Below are 15884 nucleotides of genomic sequence, written 5' to 3' on the forward strand. Positions count from 1 at the left end.
TTTTTTTTTTAATACCATAAAATGTTTCAAATAAAAGTAATGTGTGTGTTTGTCTTCCTATATGTAAATCAGTGTTTACTATTTTTAAAATAAATTTTGTGTATGTTGAGTGAGTATATTAATGTATATTCTATATTGACTTATATATTTACTTATGCAGATATCTGTGTAGCAAGAAAAGTTTTAAACATGACTCAGTTGTATAGATTACAGGAAAAAATTTGATAATAATGACAATATTAGAATTTCTTTTAATGTAAGTATAGTATTTAAAGATGGGGGTTTTTTAGTAATACTATTTTCATTTCATTTTTTTCAGCTCTTTCAGTCTCACATGGCAACAAAATTCTGTCTGTCCTCCCAAGTACCTGACGATGAACAGAGAGTGAGTATATCTCTTACATAGATCAATACTGTACTCCAGACGCCTCTATGATTTCAAGATCACTATTGAGACCCGAATAGTTTTTTTCGTTTGTTTGTACTTACCTTGAATGTGAATTAACTTTTATGTTGATTCAAGTTAAAAAATTAGTGATGAGTTGAATAGCTGTCACATCTCCACTGTCTCTGGTCTACTTGACATTAATCAGATAAAAATGCTAACTGAAGACCAGCACTGCTTCTGCTGTGCATCTTCCAGACTCTGGTGGTTGCACAGAGCTCCTTCAGTTCTCCAGAGTGTCAGAGGTTGCCGGATGGCCCCGCCATATGCCTCCCAGAGAGTGCAAGGTCAGACCCTACTGCTTGTGGGGTTCTAAATGTGCCTATGTAGGAGGGATGTGTTTGGATAATTCATGTTAAAATTTACATTTAAAATGAGGGAGTAAATATAATATGGTGAGAGGAATTGTCAGTTTCTTTAAAAAGAAAATTACAAATTATAATTTGATAAGATTAAAGAATTTCCTTTAGTTCTGTGCTCCAGCTTCTCATCTTACATGTCCCACTTCTGCCCACACATGCTCCGGTTCCCACGGTTTTGGTAAGTCATAATTAGACCACCAAACTGCTATCTTCTTTATTTTTCTCTCATTGGTAATAATGTACTTCATCTTTATTTTATCACCTTGAAGATTTTTTGAATTATTCTAGCCCTGGCCAGTTGGCTAAGTGGAAGAGTATCAGCCTGGTGTGTGGATGTCCCAAGTTCGATTCCCGGTCAGGGCACACAGGAAAAGTGACGCTCTGCTTCTCCACCTCTCCCCTACTGTCCCCCACTGTCCCACAGCCATGGCTCGGTTGGTTCAAGCGCATCTGCCCTGGGTGCTGAAGATGGCTCTGTGGAGCCTCTGTCTCAGGTGCTAAAAGTAGCTCAGTTGCAAGCATGGCCCCAGATGGGGGTTGCCAGGTGGCTCCCAGGCAGGGTGCATGTGGGAATCTGTCTATCTCCCCTCCCCTCAACTTGGAAAAGAAGAAAAAATTTTAAAAAATACATGGGTAGGAGTAACCATAATCATAAAAAGAAAAAACATTTTCGTCATCACAGAAAGTCCTATTGATTAGTGCTGGTTTAGATCATTTACATTTAATTACAGATATATCTTGATTTGCCATTTGTTCTAATTGTTCCTTTTTTTTTCCTCTTCCTGCCTTCTTTTGGATTAATACAGTATTTTTATGATTGCATTTTATCTTCCCTATTGGCTTATTAGCTACATCTCTGTTTTATTTTAATTTTTTAAAATAATAATTGATACAGGCTTTAACTGACATACAACCTTCAAACAATATTATAGTAGTTCATATATAATACAGAAACATAGCAACAGTGTATTTCTATTCCCCTTCCTATCCTTTGTGCTGTTATCAAACATTCTACTTCTGCATATATTATATATAGATCCTATAATTGCTGTTTTTGCTATAAACATTCCATTATATTTTCAAGAAATTAAAATAAGCAAAAAGTTCTCATATTTCCTCATTTTACATTTTCTGCAATCTTCATTCCTTTTTACAGATCTAAGTTTCCATCTATTGTCATTTTCCTTTCCCTTGAAGAACTTTAAGTGTCTCATACAGTGTAAGTCTTCTGGCTATGAATTTTCTCAGATTTTGTTTGTGTAAAGATGTCTGCCCTGGCCAGCTGGCTCAGGGGGTAGAGCGTTGACTCAGTGTGCAGACATCTTGGGTTTGATCCCCAGTCAGAGCACACATGAGAAGCAAACATCTGCTTCTCTTCCCTTCCCTCTCCTCATTTTCTCTCTCTCCCCCTCTCAGCCAGTGGCTCGCTTGGTTCGAGCATTGGCCCTGTGCACTGAGGATAGCTTGGTTGATTTGAGTGAGCATCAGCCCCAGATGAAGATTGCTGGGTGAGTCCCAGTTGGGACACATGTGGAGTGTAACTCTATTTCTCCTTGCACTTAAAAAAAAAAAGTCTTCATTTTGCCTTCATTTGTAAAGGATATTGTTCCTTTTTTCTTTTGGCATTTTATTGATGTTCTTTGTCTTCTGGTTTGCATTGTTTCTTATGAGAAACCTGTGGTCATTTCATGTCTTACTTGTGTATAATATGTCTCCTACACTTGGTTGCTCGTAAAATTTTTCTTTATCCTTGACTAACATTCATGTACATCCTTGTGCCTCCTGACCATCCAGAGTGCAATCGTGACAAAAATTTTTATTTTAAAAATGTGTAAGGCAAATGTATGTTCTTCCTGTTTCCATAAATCAATTATGAAACAAACATGATTTTAAACTAAAGAACTATAATTGGAACTAATTTCATTTTTTGGAAAAAAAACCTCACTCCCAGGCATCAGCAAGCATGAAAAATACTCCTCAAAAGGGTTAAATATAGTAGTTTTCTTACTTTTGGGTTCCTTTGGATTTCCCCCATTTATTGTTTGCTGAAATTCTTGTATCTCTTATTTCATTTTTAGAAAATTGCTGCATTTTCCATCACTTAGATACCATAGTTTCTTCCTCCCTTCCTTTGCCTGACCCTTCTTTCGTATCTGGTATTTTGGTCATAGTTGTGTTAGGTCGTTGATATTGTCCTGTAGTTTTTTGAATCTCTTGTTATATTTTTCTATGACAGAATTTTAGCTTGGATAAATAAAGATACTTAGCTTGGATAATAACTGTTGAACAAATCTCTGTTCCATTAATACTGTCCAGTAACTTTATTTTAGATGTTGCATTTTGTCATTCTGTGAATTCTATTTGTTGCCTCTTGTTCAGAGCTTTCACATTATAATTTCCTGTGATATCACCTGTTATATCCATCTCTCTTTATGTTGGAAAAGAGTATCTTTTCTTTTTTTAACAGGGTTATCATAGGTATTTTAAAGTTCTTATCAGGTAAGTCAACATTTGGTTCATTTGTGAATCTCTTTCTGTTGACTTGTTTTGTCCTTGACTGTGAATCAGCTTTTTCTGCCTGTGTTAGTACATTCGCTTGTATCAGAGATATTATGAATGATACTTTGTGGGGGTGCTGGATTGTCTTCTTCCTCTGAGGAGTGAGTGCTGACCTTTGTTCTAGCAACAGATTTGTAGCTGGGCACATTGATTATGTTGAGCCTCTGTCATAGGCATTTTTAAAGCAGGTCTACCTCAGAGGGTGCTTTCTATACAAGGGAGCATTTCTGACTCCTGGGGTGTGATTCTTCTTCCTAACATGTGACCCATATAGGTTTTCAGTGGAAAGCCTTGAAGTGTTTACCAAGCCCTTTAATTTACAGACTTAAAAGTCAAGCTCTCCAGGAAGGCTTCTTGGACACTGTCCATAGCCTCTTCCCCTCCCCACCCTCCCCTGCTGGCGCCTCACATACCTCCTCCACACGTGCAGCTCAGCAGTCACCTGAGGCTTTCAGGGAGTGTATTTGCAGATTTTGGAGTTACTCCTTTCTGGAATTTTCTCCTTCAATTTCCAGCTGATTTGCATGCCCTTATCTCCAACTGACTTTATCAACCCAGGAAGACCTCGTTGGTGTTTTGAGCTCTGTCTTCCTATGCAGCAGTGACTAGGAGCATCCTCAGGCAGAAAGCTGAAAGTGTCACCTCACCTTGTATGGTTTCCTCCTCTCCAGACTCTCCCCTCCACTGTCTATCAGCCTTTGGTTGCACTCTAGTACCTTGAAAAAATTGACTATAATTAGTATTAACCCTTTGAGTAGTACAAATGTTCATGTACGTCCTTGTGCCTCCTGACCATCCAGGGTGCGATAGATTTATTTTAAGAATGTGTAAGGCAACATTAAAAAAAAAAAAAAGCCAGCCTGACCAGGTGGTGGCGCAGTGGATAGAGCGTTGGACTGGGATGCAGAAGGACCCAGGTTCGAGACCCCGAGGTGGCCAGCTTGAGCGCGGGCTCATATGGCTTGAGCAAAGAGCTCACCAGCTTGGACCCAAGGTCGCTGGCTCCAGCAGGGGGTTACTCGGTCTGCTGAAGGCCCGCGGTCAAGGCACATGTGAGAAAGCAATCAATGAACAACTAAGAAGTCGCAACGCGCAACGAGAAACTGATGATTGATGCTTCTCATCTCTCTCCGTTCCTGTCTGTCTGTCCCTGTCTATCTCTGCCTCTGTAAAAATAAATAAATAAATTAATTAATTAAAAAAAAAAAAGCCAAATGTATGTTCTTCTTGTTTCCATAAATTGGTTATCAAACAAACATGATTTTAAATTAATAAAACTATAGGCCCTGGCCGGTTGGCTCAGTGGTAGAGCGTCGGCCTGGCGTGCAGGAGTCCCGGGTTCGATTCCCAGCCAGGGCACACAGGAGAAGCGCCCATCTGCTTCTCCACCCCTCCCCCTCTCCTTCCTCTCTGTCTCTCTCTTCCCCTCCCACAGCCGAAGCTCCACTGGAGCAAAAGTTGGCCCGGGTGCTGGGGATGGCTCCTTGGCCTCTGCCCCAGGCGCTAGAGTAGCTCTGGTCATGACAGAGCGATGCCCCGGATGGGCAGAGCATCGCCCCCTGGTGGGCATGCCGGGTGGATCCCAGTCAGGTGCATGCGGGAGTCTGACTGCCTCCCCGTTTCCAGCTTCAGAAAAATACAAAAAAAATAATAATAAAATAAAAAAAATAAAAACTATAACTGGAACTAATTCCATTTTTTTAAAAAAACTCTCCCAGGGGTCAGCAAGCATGAAAAAAACTCACTACTCCAAGGGTTAACAGGGAGGTTAGTGTGACATGTCATTCTGCCATTACTGGGCGCTAGAACTGTATCTAAAATATTGAATATTTTTTCTCTTAACATTTTAATATAAGAATTAAAATGTTCCTTTTCTGGTGAAAAAGGAGCCACAGGTTGAGAGGAGCGTGGTTCTCTCATCCCCACGCTATGCTATGTGCTGGTCCAATGACATCAGTGTGCTCCAAAAGAGAGATCAACTGGCAGAAGTGTCACTCTGCCTCGTGTGTTCAAGGCTGTCATTCATCCGCATATTGTGAACTGTGTTCACATTAATTGTGAAACAATAGCCCAGCACTGTTCGTGAATTGGCAAGTCATCAGACCAGTGCTGAGTTGGGGTCCAGGCAGGGCTGTGGCCCGAATTCCCAGAGTTCCAGGTGGGGGACTCATTGTTCCAACTGGTATGCTTTTGGAAGTATGTGTCGTGGGGGCTGCAAGTTTACACCAACCCAAACCTTGTGCCATTGGCACCACAGAGTGAGCTCAGCACAGACATGATACGCTGTCTGCACAGCCCTGGTGGCCTCGACCTCACCAGCATTGGTCATGGGTAAAGGTCATCGTATTGAGAAGTTCCTGACTTCCTTTGGTGGCTGAAGAAAAAGTTGATGGAATATAAGAAGAGCAGGGAGGCTGATTTGCTTCTTAAGATTAAGAGACTTAAGGCTTGATAAGGAATGATACCAAAACGGTTTATACCCCTTAGTTCTTAGTGAAAGAGAGCTGGCAAAGGCAAAATGAGAAACCATCATCACATCCAGCACTGGGGACCCTGCATCATCTACTATCAGGACAGCGGTATCATCAAAGCCTTCAGACACATCCCAGGAATCACTCTGTGTAATGTAAGCAAACTGAACATTTTGAAACTTGCTGCTGTGGGCCTGGGGCCATTTCTGCATTTGGATTGCGAGTGCTTCCAGCAAGTCAGATGATTTGCGTGGCACTTGGCCTAAGGCTGCCTCCCTCACGAGTAACTGCAGCCGGCCCATGCACATGATACTCAGTACAGACTTCAGCAGATTATTTTATTTATTTATTTATTTGTTTTTGTATTTTTCTGAAGCCAGAAACAGGGAGGCAGTCAGACGGACTCCTGCGTGCGCCCGACTGGGATCCACCCGGCACGCCCACCAGGGGGCGATGCTCTGCCCATCTGGGGCATCACTCTGTCGCGACCAGAGCCACTCTAGCGCCTGGGGTAGAGGCCAAGGAGCCATCCCCAGCACCCGGGCCATCTTTTGCTACAATGGAGCCTCTGCTGCGGGAGGGGAAGAGAGAGACAGAGAGGAAGGAGAGGGGGAGGGGTGGAGAAGCAGATGGGCGCTTCTCCTGTGTGCCCTGGCCGGGAATCGAACCCGGGACTTCCTCATGCCAGGCCAACGCTCTACCACCGAGCCAACTGGCCAGGGCCTTCAGCAGATTCTTGAACAGCCCAGAGATCCAAAAAGCCCTCTGAGCACCTCACAATAAGATTCATTGCAGAGTCCGGAAGAACCCACTGCAAAACCCGACAATCTTGTTGAAGCTAAACCCGTATGCAAGGATCACGTTTCAGAACACCATCTTTGGCCATCCCAGGAACCACAGGCTCCAGTGGGAGGAGTAGCAGCAGCGCCATCCAGGCTAGAAGCCAGGGTCCGGGAGAAAGGAAAGACACGTTGGTGTTACAGGGTTCCGTGGGGGAAAGGCTGCAGCTCCTAAGGACCTAGCAGCTGAGAAAAAGAAGCCTGCAGAAAAGAAATCCACCACAGAAGAAAAGAAGGCTGTAGCATGAAATAATTGTGTATTCTCATAAAAGTCAGATTCCTTTGGACAGCTTATTTTGGATAAAAACCCTGGTCAAAGACAGAAAAAAAGAAAGTATTGTTAAAAATGTATCACAAACATCTTTAAGGACTTTAAACATTCTGTTTGATGAATGAATGTGCCATAGTTTACTTGAAAAATCAAATTCTTTATGTTATAAATAGTTCTGGACTCACATTCTACAAAGAGAAATGTGTTTTGAAGGTTTAGACACATTTCTCACAAGTTTACTTCATCAGTTATATCTTGGGGAGAAATAGAATGATCCTAAAATCTTTAGTCTCTTTGCTATATTTATTCTTTCAAATTTACTATGTCCTGTCTCAGTAAAAGTTTTGTATTTTGTCAGCAGAAAAGAGAAAATGTTCGTTCTTTAACGATGTCTGGCCATGTTGGATTTGAGAGTTTGCCTGATCAGCTGGTCAACAGATCCATCCAGCAAGGCTTCTGCTTTAACATCCTCTGTGTTGGTGAGTGCCACGCCCTAGTTGTTCCTTCCTGGCCTTCTGCTCACCTTATTCTTGTAAGCTATGTGGTGCTCATGTTATAATTTGAGATCACGATCACATATTTTTTTCTGTTATTAAATTCTATGAGTTTGGTTTTTGTGGCTGTACTACTATAACTTTAATTTGTTCTTTAAACATTTCAGCACTTTCTTCAGAGTTCTGCATAACTTATACATACTCATTTTTATGTTCTACTAATGACTTAGAGGACCACCCCTTGCATGTATTTCTTTCATGGATAGACTCAGCCTTTGAAATATTTCAAATAGGTGGCATCCTCAAAACCACTCTTTAAGTTTACAGGTCTATTTTTTGTCTCATCCATCTTGTGAATCTGTGAAAATATACCTTTGTTTCTTTCAGGGGAAACTGGAATTGGAAAATCAACGCTGATTGATACATTGTTTAATACTAATTTTGACGACTGTGAATCGCCACATTTTTACCCACATGTTAGACTTAAAGCTCAGACTTACGAACTCCAAGAAAGTAATGTTCGATTGAAATTGACTATTGTGAATACAGTGGGATTTGGTGACCAAATAAACAAAGAAGAGAGGTATATGTTTTCTTCTTGTAATAGGACAAATTTTTCTTGTTTCAGGACACTTGTAGTAAGTTACAGTTATCCAGAAATCTGCCCACTCCATCCAAATTTTCAAATATATTTACTTAAATATATTGATAATGTACTCCAAACATCTCTTAGTTGTTTACCTCATCTGTAGTGATGTCTGCATTTCCTTCCCTGATGCTGGTCAGTTGTGCTTGTGGTCATTTCCCCTTGGTCAGTCTCAGCAGGGCTTGATCAGTATGCTTGGTCTTTTCAGATTTTGGCTTTATTGATCCTCTCAATTTTATACTTTGTGTTTTTCCTATTTTATTTCTACTCATATCTTTAATTACCTTTCTTTGGATTTTGATCTGATTTGTTCTAATTTTTCATTAATGCTCAGCCATATACAATACATTTAAGATTATACATTATTATCCTCTAAGCATGACTTTAACTAAATCCTGCAAATTTTGATATATGGTACTTCCAGTTTTGGTTAATTTTAATTTCTCATCCTGAAGACTTGGAAGTTTTATTATTATGTAGTGACCATTTTTCTCTTGTCATGCTTCTTAGGTTAAAGTCTGTATTGTCAGACTTCAGTATAGGTGTATTAGTTTTTGCATATATGGTGTTTTATTTCCCCATCCCTGTATTTTCAACCTTTTTCCACCATCATGCTTGAGATGTGTTTCTCATTAAGTATTTATATATCTATTTAAATTCACTCTAACAATGCTTATCTTTATATTGTGCATTTAGTTCATTCACTATTAATGTAGTAATGTAGTTACTGATATGTTTGTGTTTAAATTTACCATCTTTTGATTTTGTTTGTCCTGCCTTGTCCATATTTCTCCATTCTTTCAAGCGTGATTTCTATTCTTGTAGCTATTACCCTAGAAATGATAAAATGTAGTCTTTAACTTAACATTAAAGGTCAGTTAATATTTATACTTGTCGCTGATGATACAAATAGATGAGGAAATGGAATCTGACCAGCTAAATTCCATTAACTACCCCTTCTGACTTATCTAGGCATGTGTTTCATATTTCTTCTTTTCTTAACCACACATATTTTTTTTATTATTTTATGTTGCTAATATTTATTACCCTCATAACCAAAATATTGTTTTGCTTTTGTAGTTGAAATTTACTGTAGTATGCAGTTTTTTGGGGGCAGTTATCTACTGTCTTCCCATTGAAGACGTGTTCCACTTGTCCCATGGCTTTTATTTTTACTGTTGAGAAGTCAGCTGTTGGTCTGTTTGCCCTTTAGTGTACTCTCCTTTTCCCACCAGTGCTTTTAGGACCTTCCTTTCTGTTCTCCAGTTTCACCATGACATCTACATTTTTATTTCTGATTTATTCTCTTAGTAATTTGTTTGACTTCTTGAGTCTGAATATTGTCTTCAACTCTTTAAAATATTCTGACATGTCATCTTTAAATATTGCTTCTGCTATTTCTCTTATCTCCTTTCTCTCTGAGACTTTGGTGAAATACATGTTAGACCTTCTCATTATGTCTTCCATGTCTCTTAATCCTCATTTTTATTTTTTTTCTCCTTCTGTATTGCTTTCTGGATAATTATTTTTTATTTATCTTTCAGTATACTGATACTCTCTGTAGCTTTGTCTAATATATTCTATTAAACTAATCCATTAGGTTTTCCATTTTGGTCACTGTATTTTTCAAATGTGTCCATTCTGCATGGCTCATATTGGTATCTGTGGGAACACTTTTTATACTGTACTAGTCCCAGTACTTAATGTTTAAATTTGCCTTTTACATCTATTTCTTGTATCTCTTCTTATAATCATCTTTTCATTTATTTAAAATTTTTGTGGTTATTTTACTGGTGTCTGTTATTTTCCTTTGGGTCTCATTCATTGTGCTTTTTATGTTCTCATGTACTTGGGCATTTATGCTCTGAGGACATCTAAACCTCCTTCATGACTTGAGGTTCCCAGAACCAAAGAGGCAGTATGGACCTGTGCTGCCCATGTGTGCGAGGCCTGACCGGGTAGCCACCGGTGCTCAGCTGTGGGTCTTTCTCTCCTCTCCTTCCATTTCTCCCACTTCAGTTAGTACCAGGGCAACCTTCCCTCCAGATTCTTGGGGAGAAGGTAGGAACTGTAGATTTACTTTTAGATTTTACATTCTTACCCTGAAGGTTTAGGCTTTTAGGATCTCAGCTCAATGTGAGGAGGCAGTCTCCATAGATTTCCACGTTGTGTGGACCTTGGAATTTGATTTCTTCCTTCTTATCTTTTGAGCCCTTCTGAAGCAAAGCCCAAGAATTAGGTTGACAGATCGCCTCAGAATGAAGCGAGATTTGATGCTTTTAGTGCAGGAATTAGTAAACTTCTTTTGTGAAGGGCTAGATAGTAGGTATTTCAAGCTTTGAAGGACACATGATTTCTGTCCACTACCCAGTCCTAAAAGCAGCTGTAGACAGTACATATAAGCAAATAGACGTGGCTGTGTTTCAGTAAAACTTTACTTGCGAAAACGGGCACTAGACTGGACTTGGCCTGTTTACTTACCCTTATTCTAGTCCTCTGCTTACCTCTGAGTTTCCACACTCTTTTCAATATTGGCCTGGTTAGTTCCTTACCACTTTATGAATACTTTGATATTTTAAGAGATGATTTTTTTCATTTTAAACCAGCACCTTTCATTTCATTGAAAGAGTGAACCTGCAATTTACTAGAAATGGAAACCCAGGTCAAATTACTTTGGGCATGGCATACTGTTTAACCAAGAAAGGCATGAGTGTCAATAATTTAAGGGATAGCTAAGTCCAATTCCACAACTTCTTGCATTTTAAGTCAAATTTGTAAGGCATGAAAAGCATTAGCATGTTAAAGAGGAGGTGACACATCAAGTGAAAGGATCAAATCAGTATTGTAGGCATGTATGGGAACCCTTGTTGGAAAGGTACCCATTGTGTGAGCGAACGTCAGTATGAATCCATGTAAAGTCAGTATCATTTCTATAAAACAGTTTAACGCACAGGTTGTCCCAATGGTTTTAAAGTACTACCTTTGTGCATGCATGCTTTGCTCAATTTGTTTTATTACTGAAGTTACCTATTTAGCATTGCTATTAAGTGTTTACTAATGGGAGGAACTATAGATCTCCAACTTTAGAGTTACATAAACACCTTATTGAGGTGAGGTGAATATGTTGCAGTCCATGTTTAAATAGTTATTTTTCGCAGCTACCAGCCCATCGTTGACTACATAGATGCTCAGTTTGAGGCCTATCTCCAAGAAGAACTGAAAATTAAGCGCTCCCTCTTCAACTACCATGACTCCCGTATCCACGCATGCCTCTATTTCATCTCCCCGACAGGCCACTCTCTGAAGACGCTTGACCTCCTGACCATGAAGAGCCTGGACAGCAAGGTGGGCTTGGGAAGGAGCCAGCTTATCCTGCTTTAGTATTTGTTTTGAATTATTAAGATATCTCTATGATAATATATGTATAGCTTTTTTCTGTGCATTTTTAAAACATTTGATAAGTTTTAATCTTGGGTTATTTTCCAAAGAAATTTAGTTTGGAAGATAAGCTGCAAAGAAAAAAGCAACATAAAATTTTAGTTATTTTTCAATGATCAGATTGCATGTCAGTATATGGGAATTCATCTACATTAAAAAAAATGTTACTAGTACCTCATTCCTTTTAATGAATTACTGAATAATTCTGTTGTGTGGCTTTGTCAGTTGATGGGCATTTGGAGTTTTGGCCACGATGAGGAGTGCTCTGTGACCTTTCAGGCCTCTTGGTGATATGCCTGGGAGTGAAATTGCCTGGGACACAGCGTGTGTTTGTCTGCCAGAGCTTCTATAGCAAAATACTGCGCACCGGGGCTCAAACAACAGAAGTTGCTCTTCTCACAGCTCTACAGGTTAGAAGTCTAAACTCAAGGTGTCAGCAGGTTTGGTTTCTTCTCAGGCCCCTCTCCTTTGCTTGTAAATGTATCCACAAGCAGAAAACTAACTTTTCTCTTGATGAAACTGTTCACTTCTGCTGATTTAACTTCTAGGGCCTTATTATATTAAAAAAATTGAGGGAGAGGAAAAATGGTTGTGTGCGCAAGGGACAGAAAAACCCCTTCACATCTGGTTAGTAACGCTTGAAAACTCATTAGAGTTGTTTTGCCGTTGGTGCTTCGTAAGAGCCAGCATGTGGGTGGACAGTAGTACATCCAGGACTGGCCACTCCTCTCTGTGTAGTGAGAATCCTCCGGTCTGTGAATTAATAGCTGTGTTTTCCTGGGCAACTTTCTCTAGCCCTCTGACCTTTAGTTTCCTCACCTCTACAATAAAAGCTAGAGAATTTTTAAAGGAGGTGATCTCAAGGGGCAGATGTGAAAATTAATTAAATTGGTAGTTTGCCTTTTATTCCTAAAAAGCAGAACACTCCCCTGCTTCACACAGAAAGCTGCCCTGTCTTACTGAAACAGTGGCGGGTGCCGTCCCTCTGAGACGTGTTACTCTTCCTGCCCTGGGACACAGGTGCTCCTTGTGTTTACCTTCCATTCCAGTCTGTGTGGTGTCCTCCAGCATGTCGGCAGTAGTGCCCCAGCCCGGATGCCTGAGGCGCTCCACCGACTGTCTTTACTCACCCACAGACATCCGTCCCCACCCACCTGCCAGTGTCAGTGTCATACTGTGATTTCAGGTGTACTTCAGCGAGAAACCATCGGGAACATTGAAGAGCAAGGTTTGCTGCTCACAGATCCTCGAGGGTGCACAGCACACCCGAGGACCACACAGGGAGGTCTGGAGAAGACAGAAATGGAGGAAGTATGAACCTGGGGTTCTGTTATTAGGGCTCAAGGGCAGGGTATCTAGGGTTTTGTGGATTTACTCTTTGCTGGTGAATTTAAAGCATAAGAATGGAATTCAAGCACAGGAAGGGAAGAATGGGTCTGTTTTTAGGTTGCTTAGGCTTTCTGAAAGAGGGGCTTCATGGGTAGGGCAGTCTGATTCCTCATCTAGTTATTTTGCTGGTAGCTTTGCCAAGTACCTGGCAATATGTCTATTTACACTTGATGTCTTTGGAGTGGATACCTTGGCAATCACAAGCTTACCATCAGGCACTTTTATTACAATCAAAAAGCTTAATGTAAGGCACTTATACTGCAGTCTGCTTTGTGCTGTTTTCTGTGGGTGCAATAAGTTATTAAATTGGCATAATTTACTGAACATACAAGTGCATAATATTAACTTGACATCAAATGTACTATACTCTGATTTAACATGAAAGCTGTTTATCCACAATTATTGGAAAGTCTTCTGTCATTTATATCATGGATAGTTAGAAAAATCTTTACATCCACTGGAGCATATTTAAGACTAATAAATCCAAATATACCAGTATATCAACATGAAATTGGAGAAGAGAATTTAAGACTAGAATAGGAATTATGATTTTTACTTTTCACGTTCATTCTGAAAGTTACATGATATCTTACTCTCTTGACACATATGACTAGTTAGTCTGAAATTTTTCACTAAAAACAAGCTAAATAATAAAAAACAGAAAACCTAGATTTGTGTTGACATCCAGTTTTCATGGGGACATTCATCTTACAGAATTAACTTTACACATTAATTGGTCTTCATGACCCCATGTCTCTCCGACTCTGGCTGGTGGTAGAACTTCAGATCACGCTGAGAAAGTTATTTCTTTGAGTTGTGAACTTCCATTGTGAAATTTCTTTCCTTGGATATCAAGGTAGGAATCACTGACACTGAGCACAGATTGAATGGACTCTTTGGGGAAAGGGGACCTACAGAAATGAGAAGCAGAAAAGAAACAACCTGTTTCATAGTTTTGTGAGAAATCAGTCACTAACTACTTAATGCTTAGATTATTGGAAAATAAATTGAGTTAAGCAGGTGATTTCAACTTATTGTTACATTTTACTTACTTGTGTATGATAGGATTGTAAGAGGCTTTGCAAGAAGAAAATGTAAGATTTCTAAACCAGAATTCAGATGAAACATTGGTATTATAAAAGCTGTGCTTTTTAAATTAAATGCAGTTGTGAGGCTGGCATATGTGGGAGTGGTTGTATAGGGTTTCCGGTAAGCATGTCAGTGGAGATTACTGGGTCAGGAGTCGGCAAGCATTTTCTGCAAAGGGCCAGGTAGTCAATGCGTAGGCCTCTCAGGCCACTTGTCTGTGACGTACCTGCTCACCTGCTGTTGTAGAGTGACAGTGGCTTCAGACAATGTGTAACGGTGGGCCTCGCTGCGTTCCAGTAATTCTTTATATAAGCAGGCAGTAAGCTACACTTGTGGTTTGCCTGTCCACTGAGCTAGGTGGAAATTTGTCACACTTAGTGGTTTTGAATGCAGAAACTGCAGGATTAAAAAAATCTTCAATTATAAGATTTTGTACTTCTTTATTCTTAATAGGTGAACATTATACCAGTGATTGCCAAAGCAGATGCAATTTCTAAAACTGAACTGCAGAAGTTTAAGATCAAGCTCATGAGTGAGCTGGTCAACAACGGCGTCCATATATACCAGTTCCCAACAGACGATGACACTGTGGCTAAGATCAATGCTTCAATGAATGTAAGTGCTTACCTGAATATGAGTGCTGTTTTGCATGTAAAAAAAATAATTTATACATAACACAACTAATATATTCTCAGTTATGTCTTCCAGAAAAACAAGATGCATTTTCAAAAAGTTCTATATATAAGAAAATGTTCTGTTTTCTAGAATTAAAAAAAAGTATAATGAGAATATATTTTGAGCATCTTTTCTTTCCTCTCTACTTGGATGTGAGCCTGGGATACCCCTTTTGTGGAGCCATACCTAAATGCCTTAAGGACACCATTCTGCTCTGTCTTTAAACGTGGGAGAAGACTGTATGGCCTCCCCTGGGTGCTGTAGGGTCTCAAAATCTTGAGGAGACCTTTTGGATCCAGTACTTAAGCTCACCCTCTCTTGCAGCATCACATGTACACAGTAAGCAGTAACGTGACTTTTAGTTTACTTCAACTGAAGATGACTTAAGTTTTTTGTATTACTATCTTAAGGCTACCAGTTTTCTTAAATATCTGGTTATATTTTGGAGGATCCCAGGTTTTAGAGTTAGACTTTTTTTCTTTTTTTTTGGAATCAGACATATTTGACTATATGTTGTGGATGTTATTAACCTCCCCTGAGACTGTTAACATATCTACAAAGTTGGGTTAATAATCCCTGTCTGAAGGGTTGTTGAGAGAGTACAACTTCTGTTTACTAATATGGTGACATTCAGTAACTTTTCACTTCTCCTTTTTTCCTTTTCTGAATCTTCATACTCCATTTAAGATACTTAAACTAAATACATAAAAAGCTGATTAATGTAAATTACATGTAAATGTAAGCGATTATAATTCCCATATGTTATATTCAAATGTGTCATGTTGTCTTTACATCTAATTTCATTTTTATGTTCATCTGGAATAATTTTTCAGAAAGGCACTATTAAGAGACTAATAATGTCAATTATTAAATATCAAACATAATACTTAATATTTTTTACATTAGACATTTCTCCTATATTAATCCTCAGCTTCAAACACTCTCTGAATTTAGCTTCTGTGTGTTTGTTCAAAATGTTCTTCTTTCCTAAGCTGGTTCTTTTGCTCTGCTCTGTTCATCTTTAGTGTGGGTTGTACCTTCCTGTTCAAAGCGACCTCTCACCTAAGTTTCTGTAACATTTGCTGTATTTAGCATTAGCTTGGGGCTTGAGTGTTATTTTATATTAGTATCATATCTATACACACTAAATACAGATACATGTTTACTCTAGTTATATATAAGTCTGTGTGTATATATACAGTGTGT

At 39.4% G+C, this 15884-nt stretch overlaps 1 protein-coding gene and 1 pseudogene across 1 annotated transcript in view; both read left to right on the forward strand.

The window, feature by feature from the left end:
• Positions 1 to 15884, forward strand: part of SEPTIN10 (septin 10) — a 45765-nt gene that overhangs the window by 17966 nt on the left and 11915 nt on the right. Inside the window, 5 exon segments of the mRNA XM_066268544.1 lie at positions 320 to 385; positions 7309 to 7426; positions 7829 to 8024; positions 11246 to 11432; positions 14457 to 14618. Of these exon segments, the coding sequence (XP_066124641.1) occupies positions 320 to 385; positions 7309 to 7426; positions 7829 to 8024; positions 11246 to 11432; positions 14457 to 14618 (729 nt within the window).
• On the forward strand, positions 5296 to 6859 carry LOC136328699 (large ribosomal subunit protein uL4 pseudogene; annotated as a pseudogene).

The sequence above is a fragment of the Saccopteryx bilineata genome, chromosome 3, assembly GCF_036850765.1.
Source record: "Saccopteryx bilineata isolate mSacBil1 chromosome 3, mSacBil1_pri_phased_curated, whole genome shotgun sequence".
Lineage (NCBI taxonomy): Eukaryota > Metazoa > Chordata > Mammalia > Chiroptera > Emballonuridae > Saccopteryx > Saccopteryx bilineata.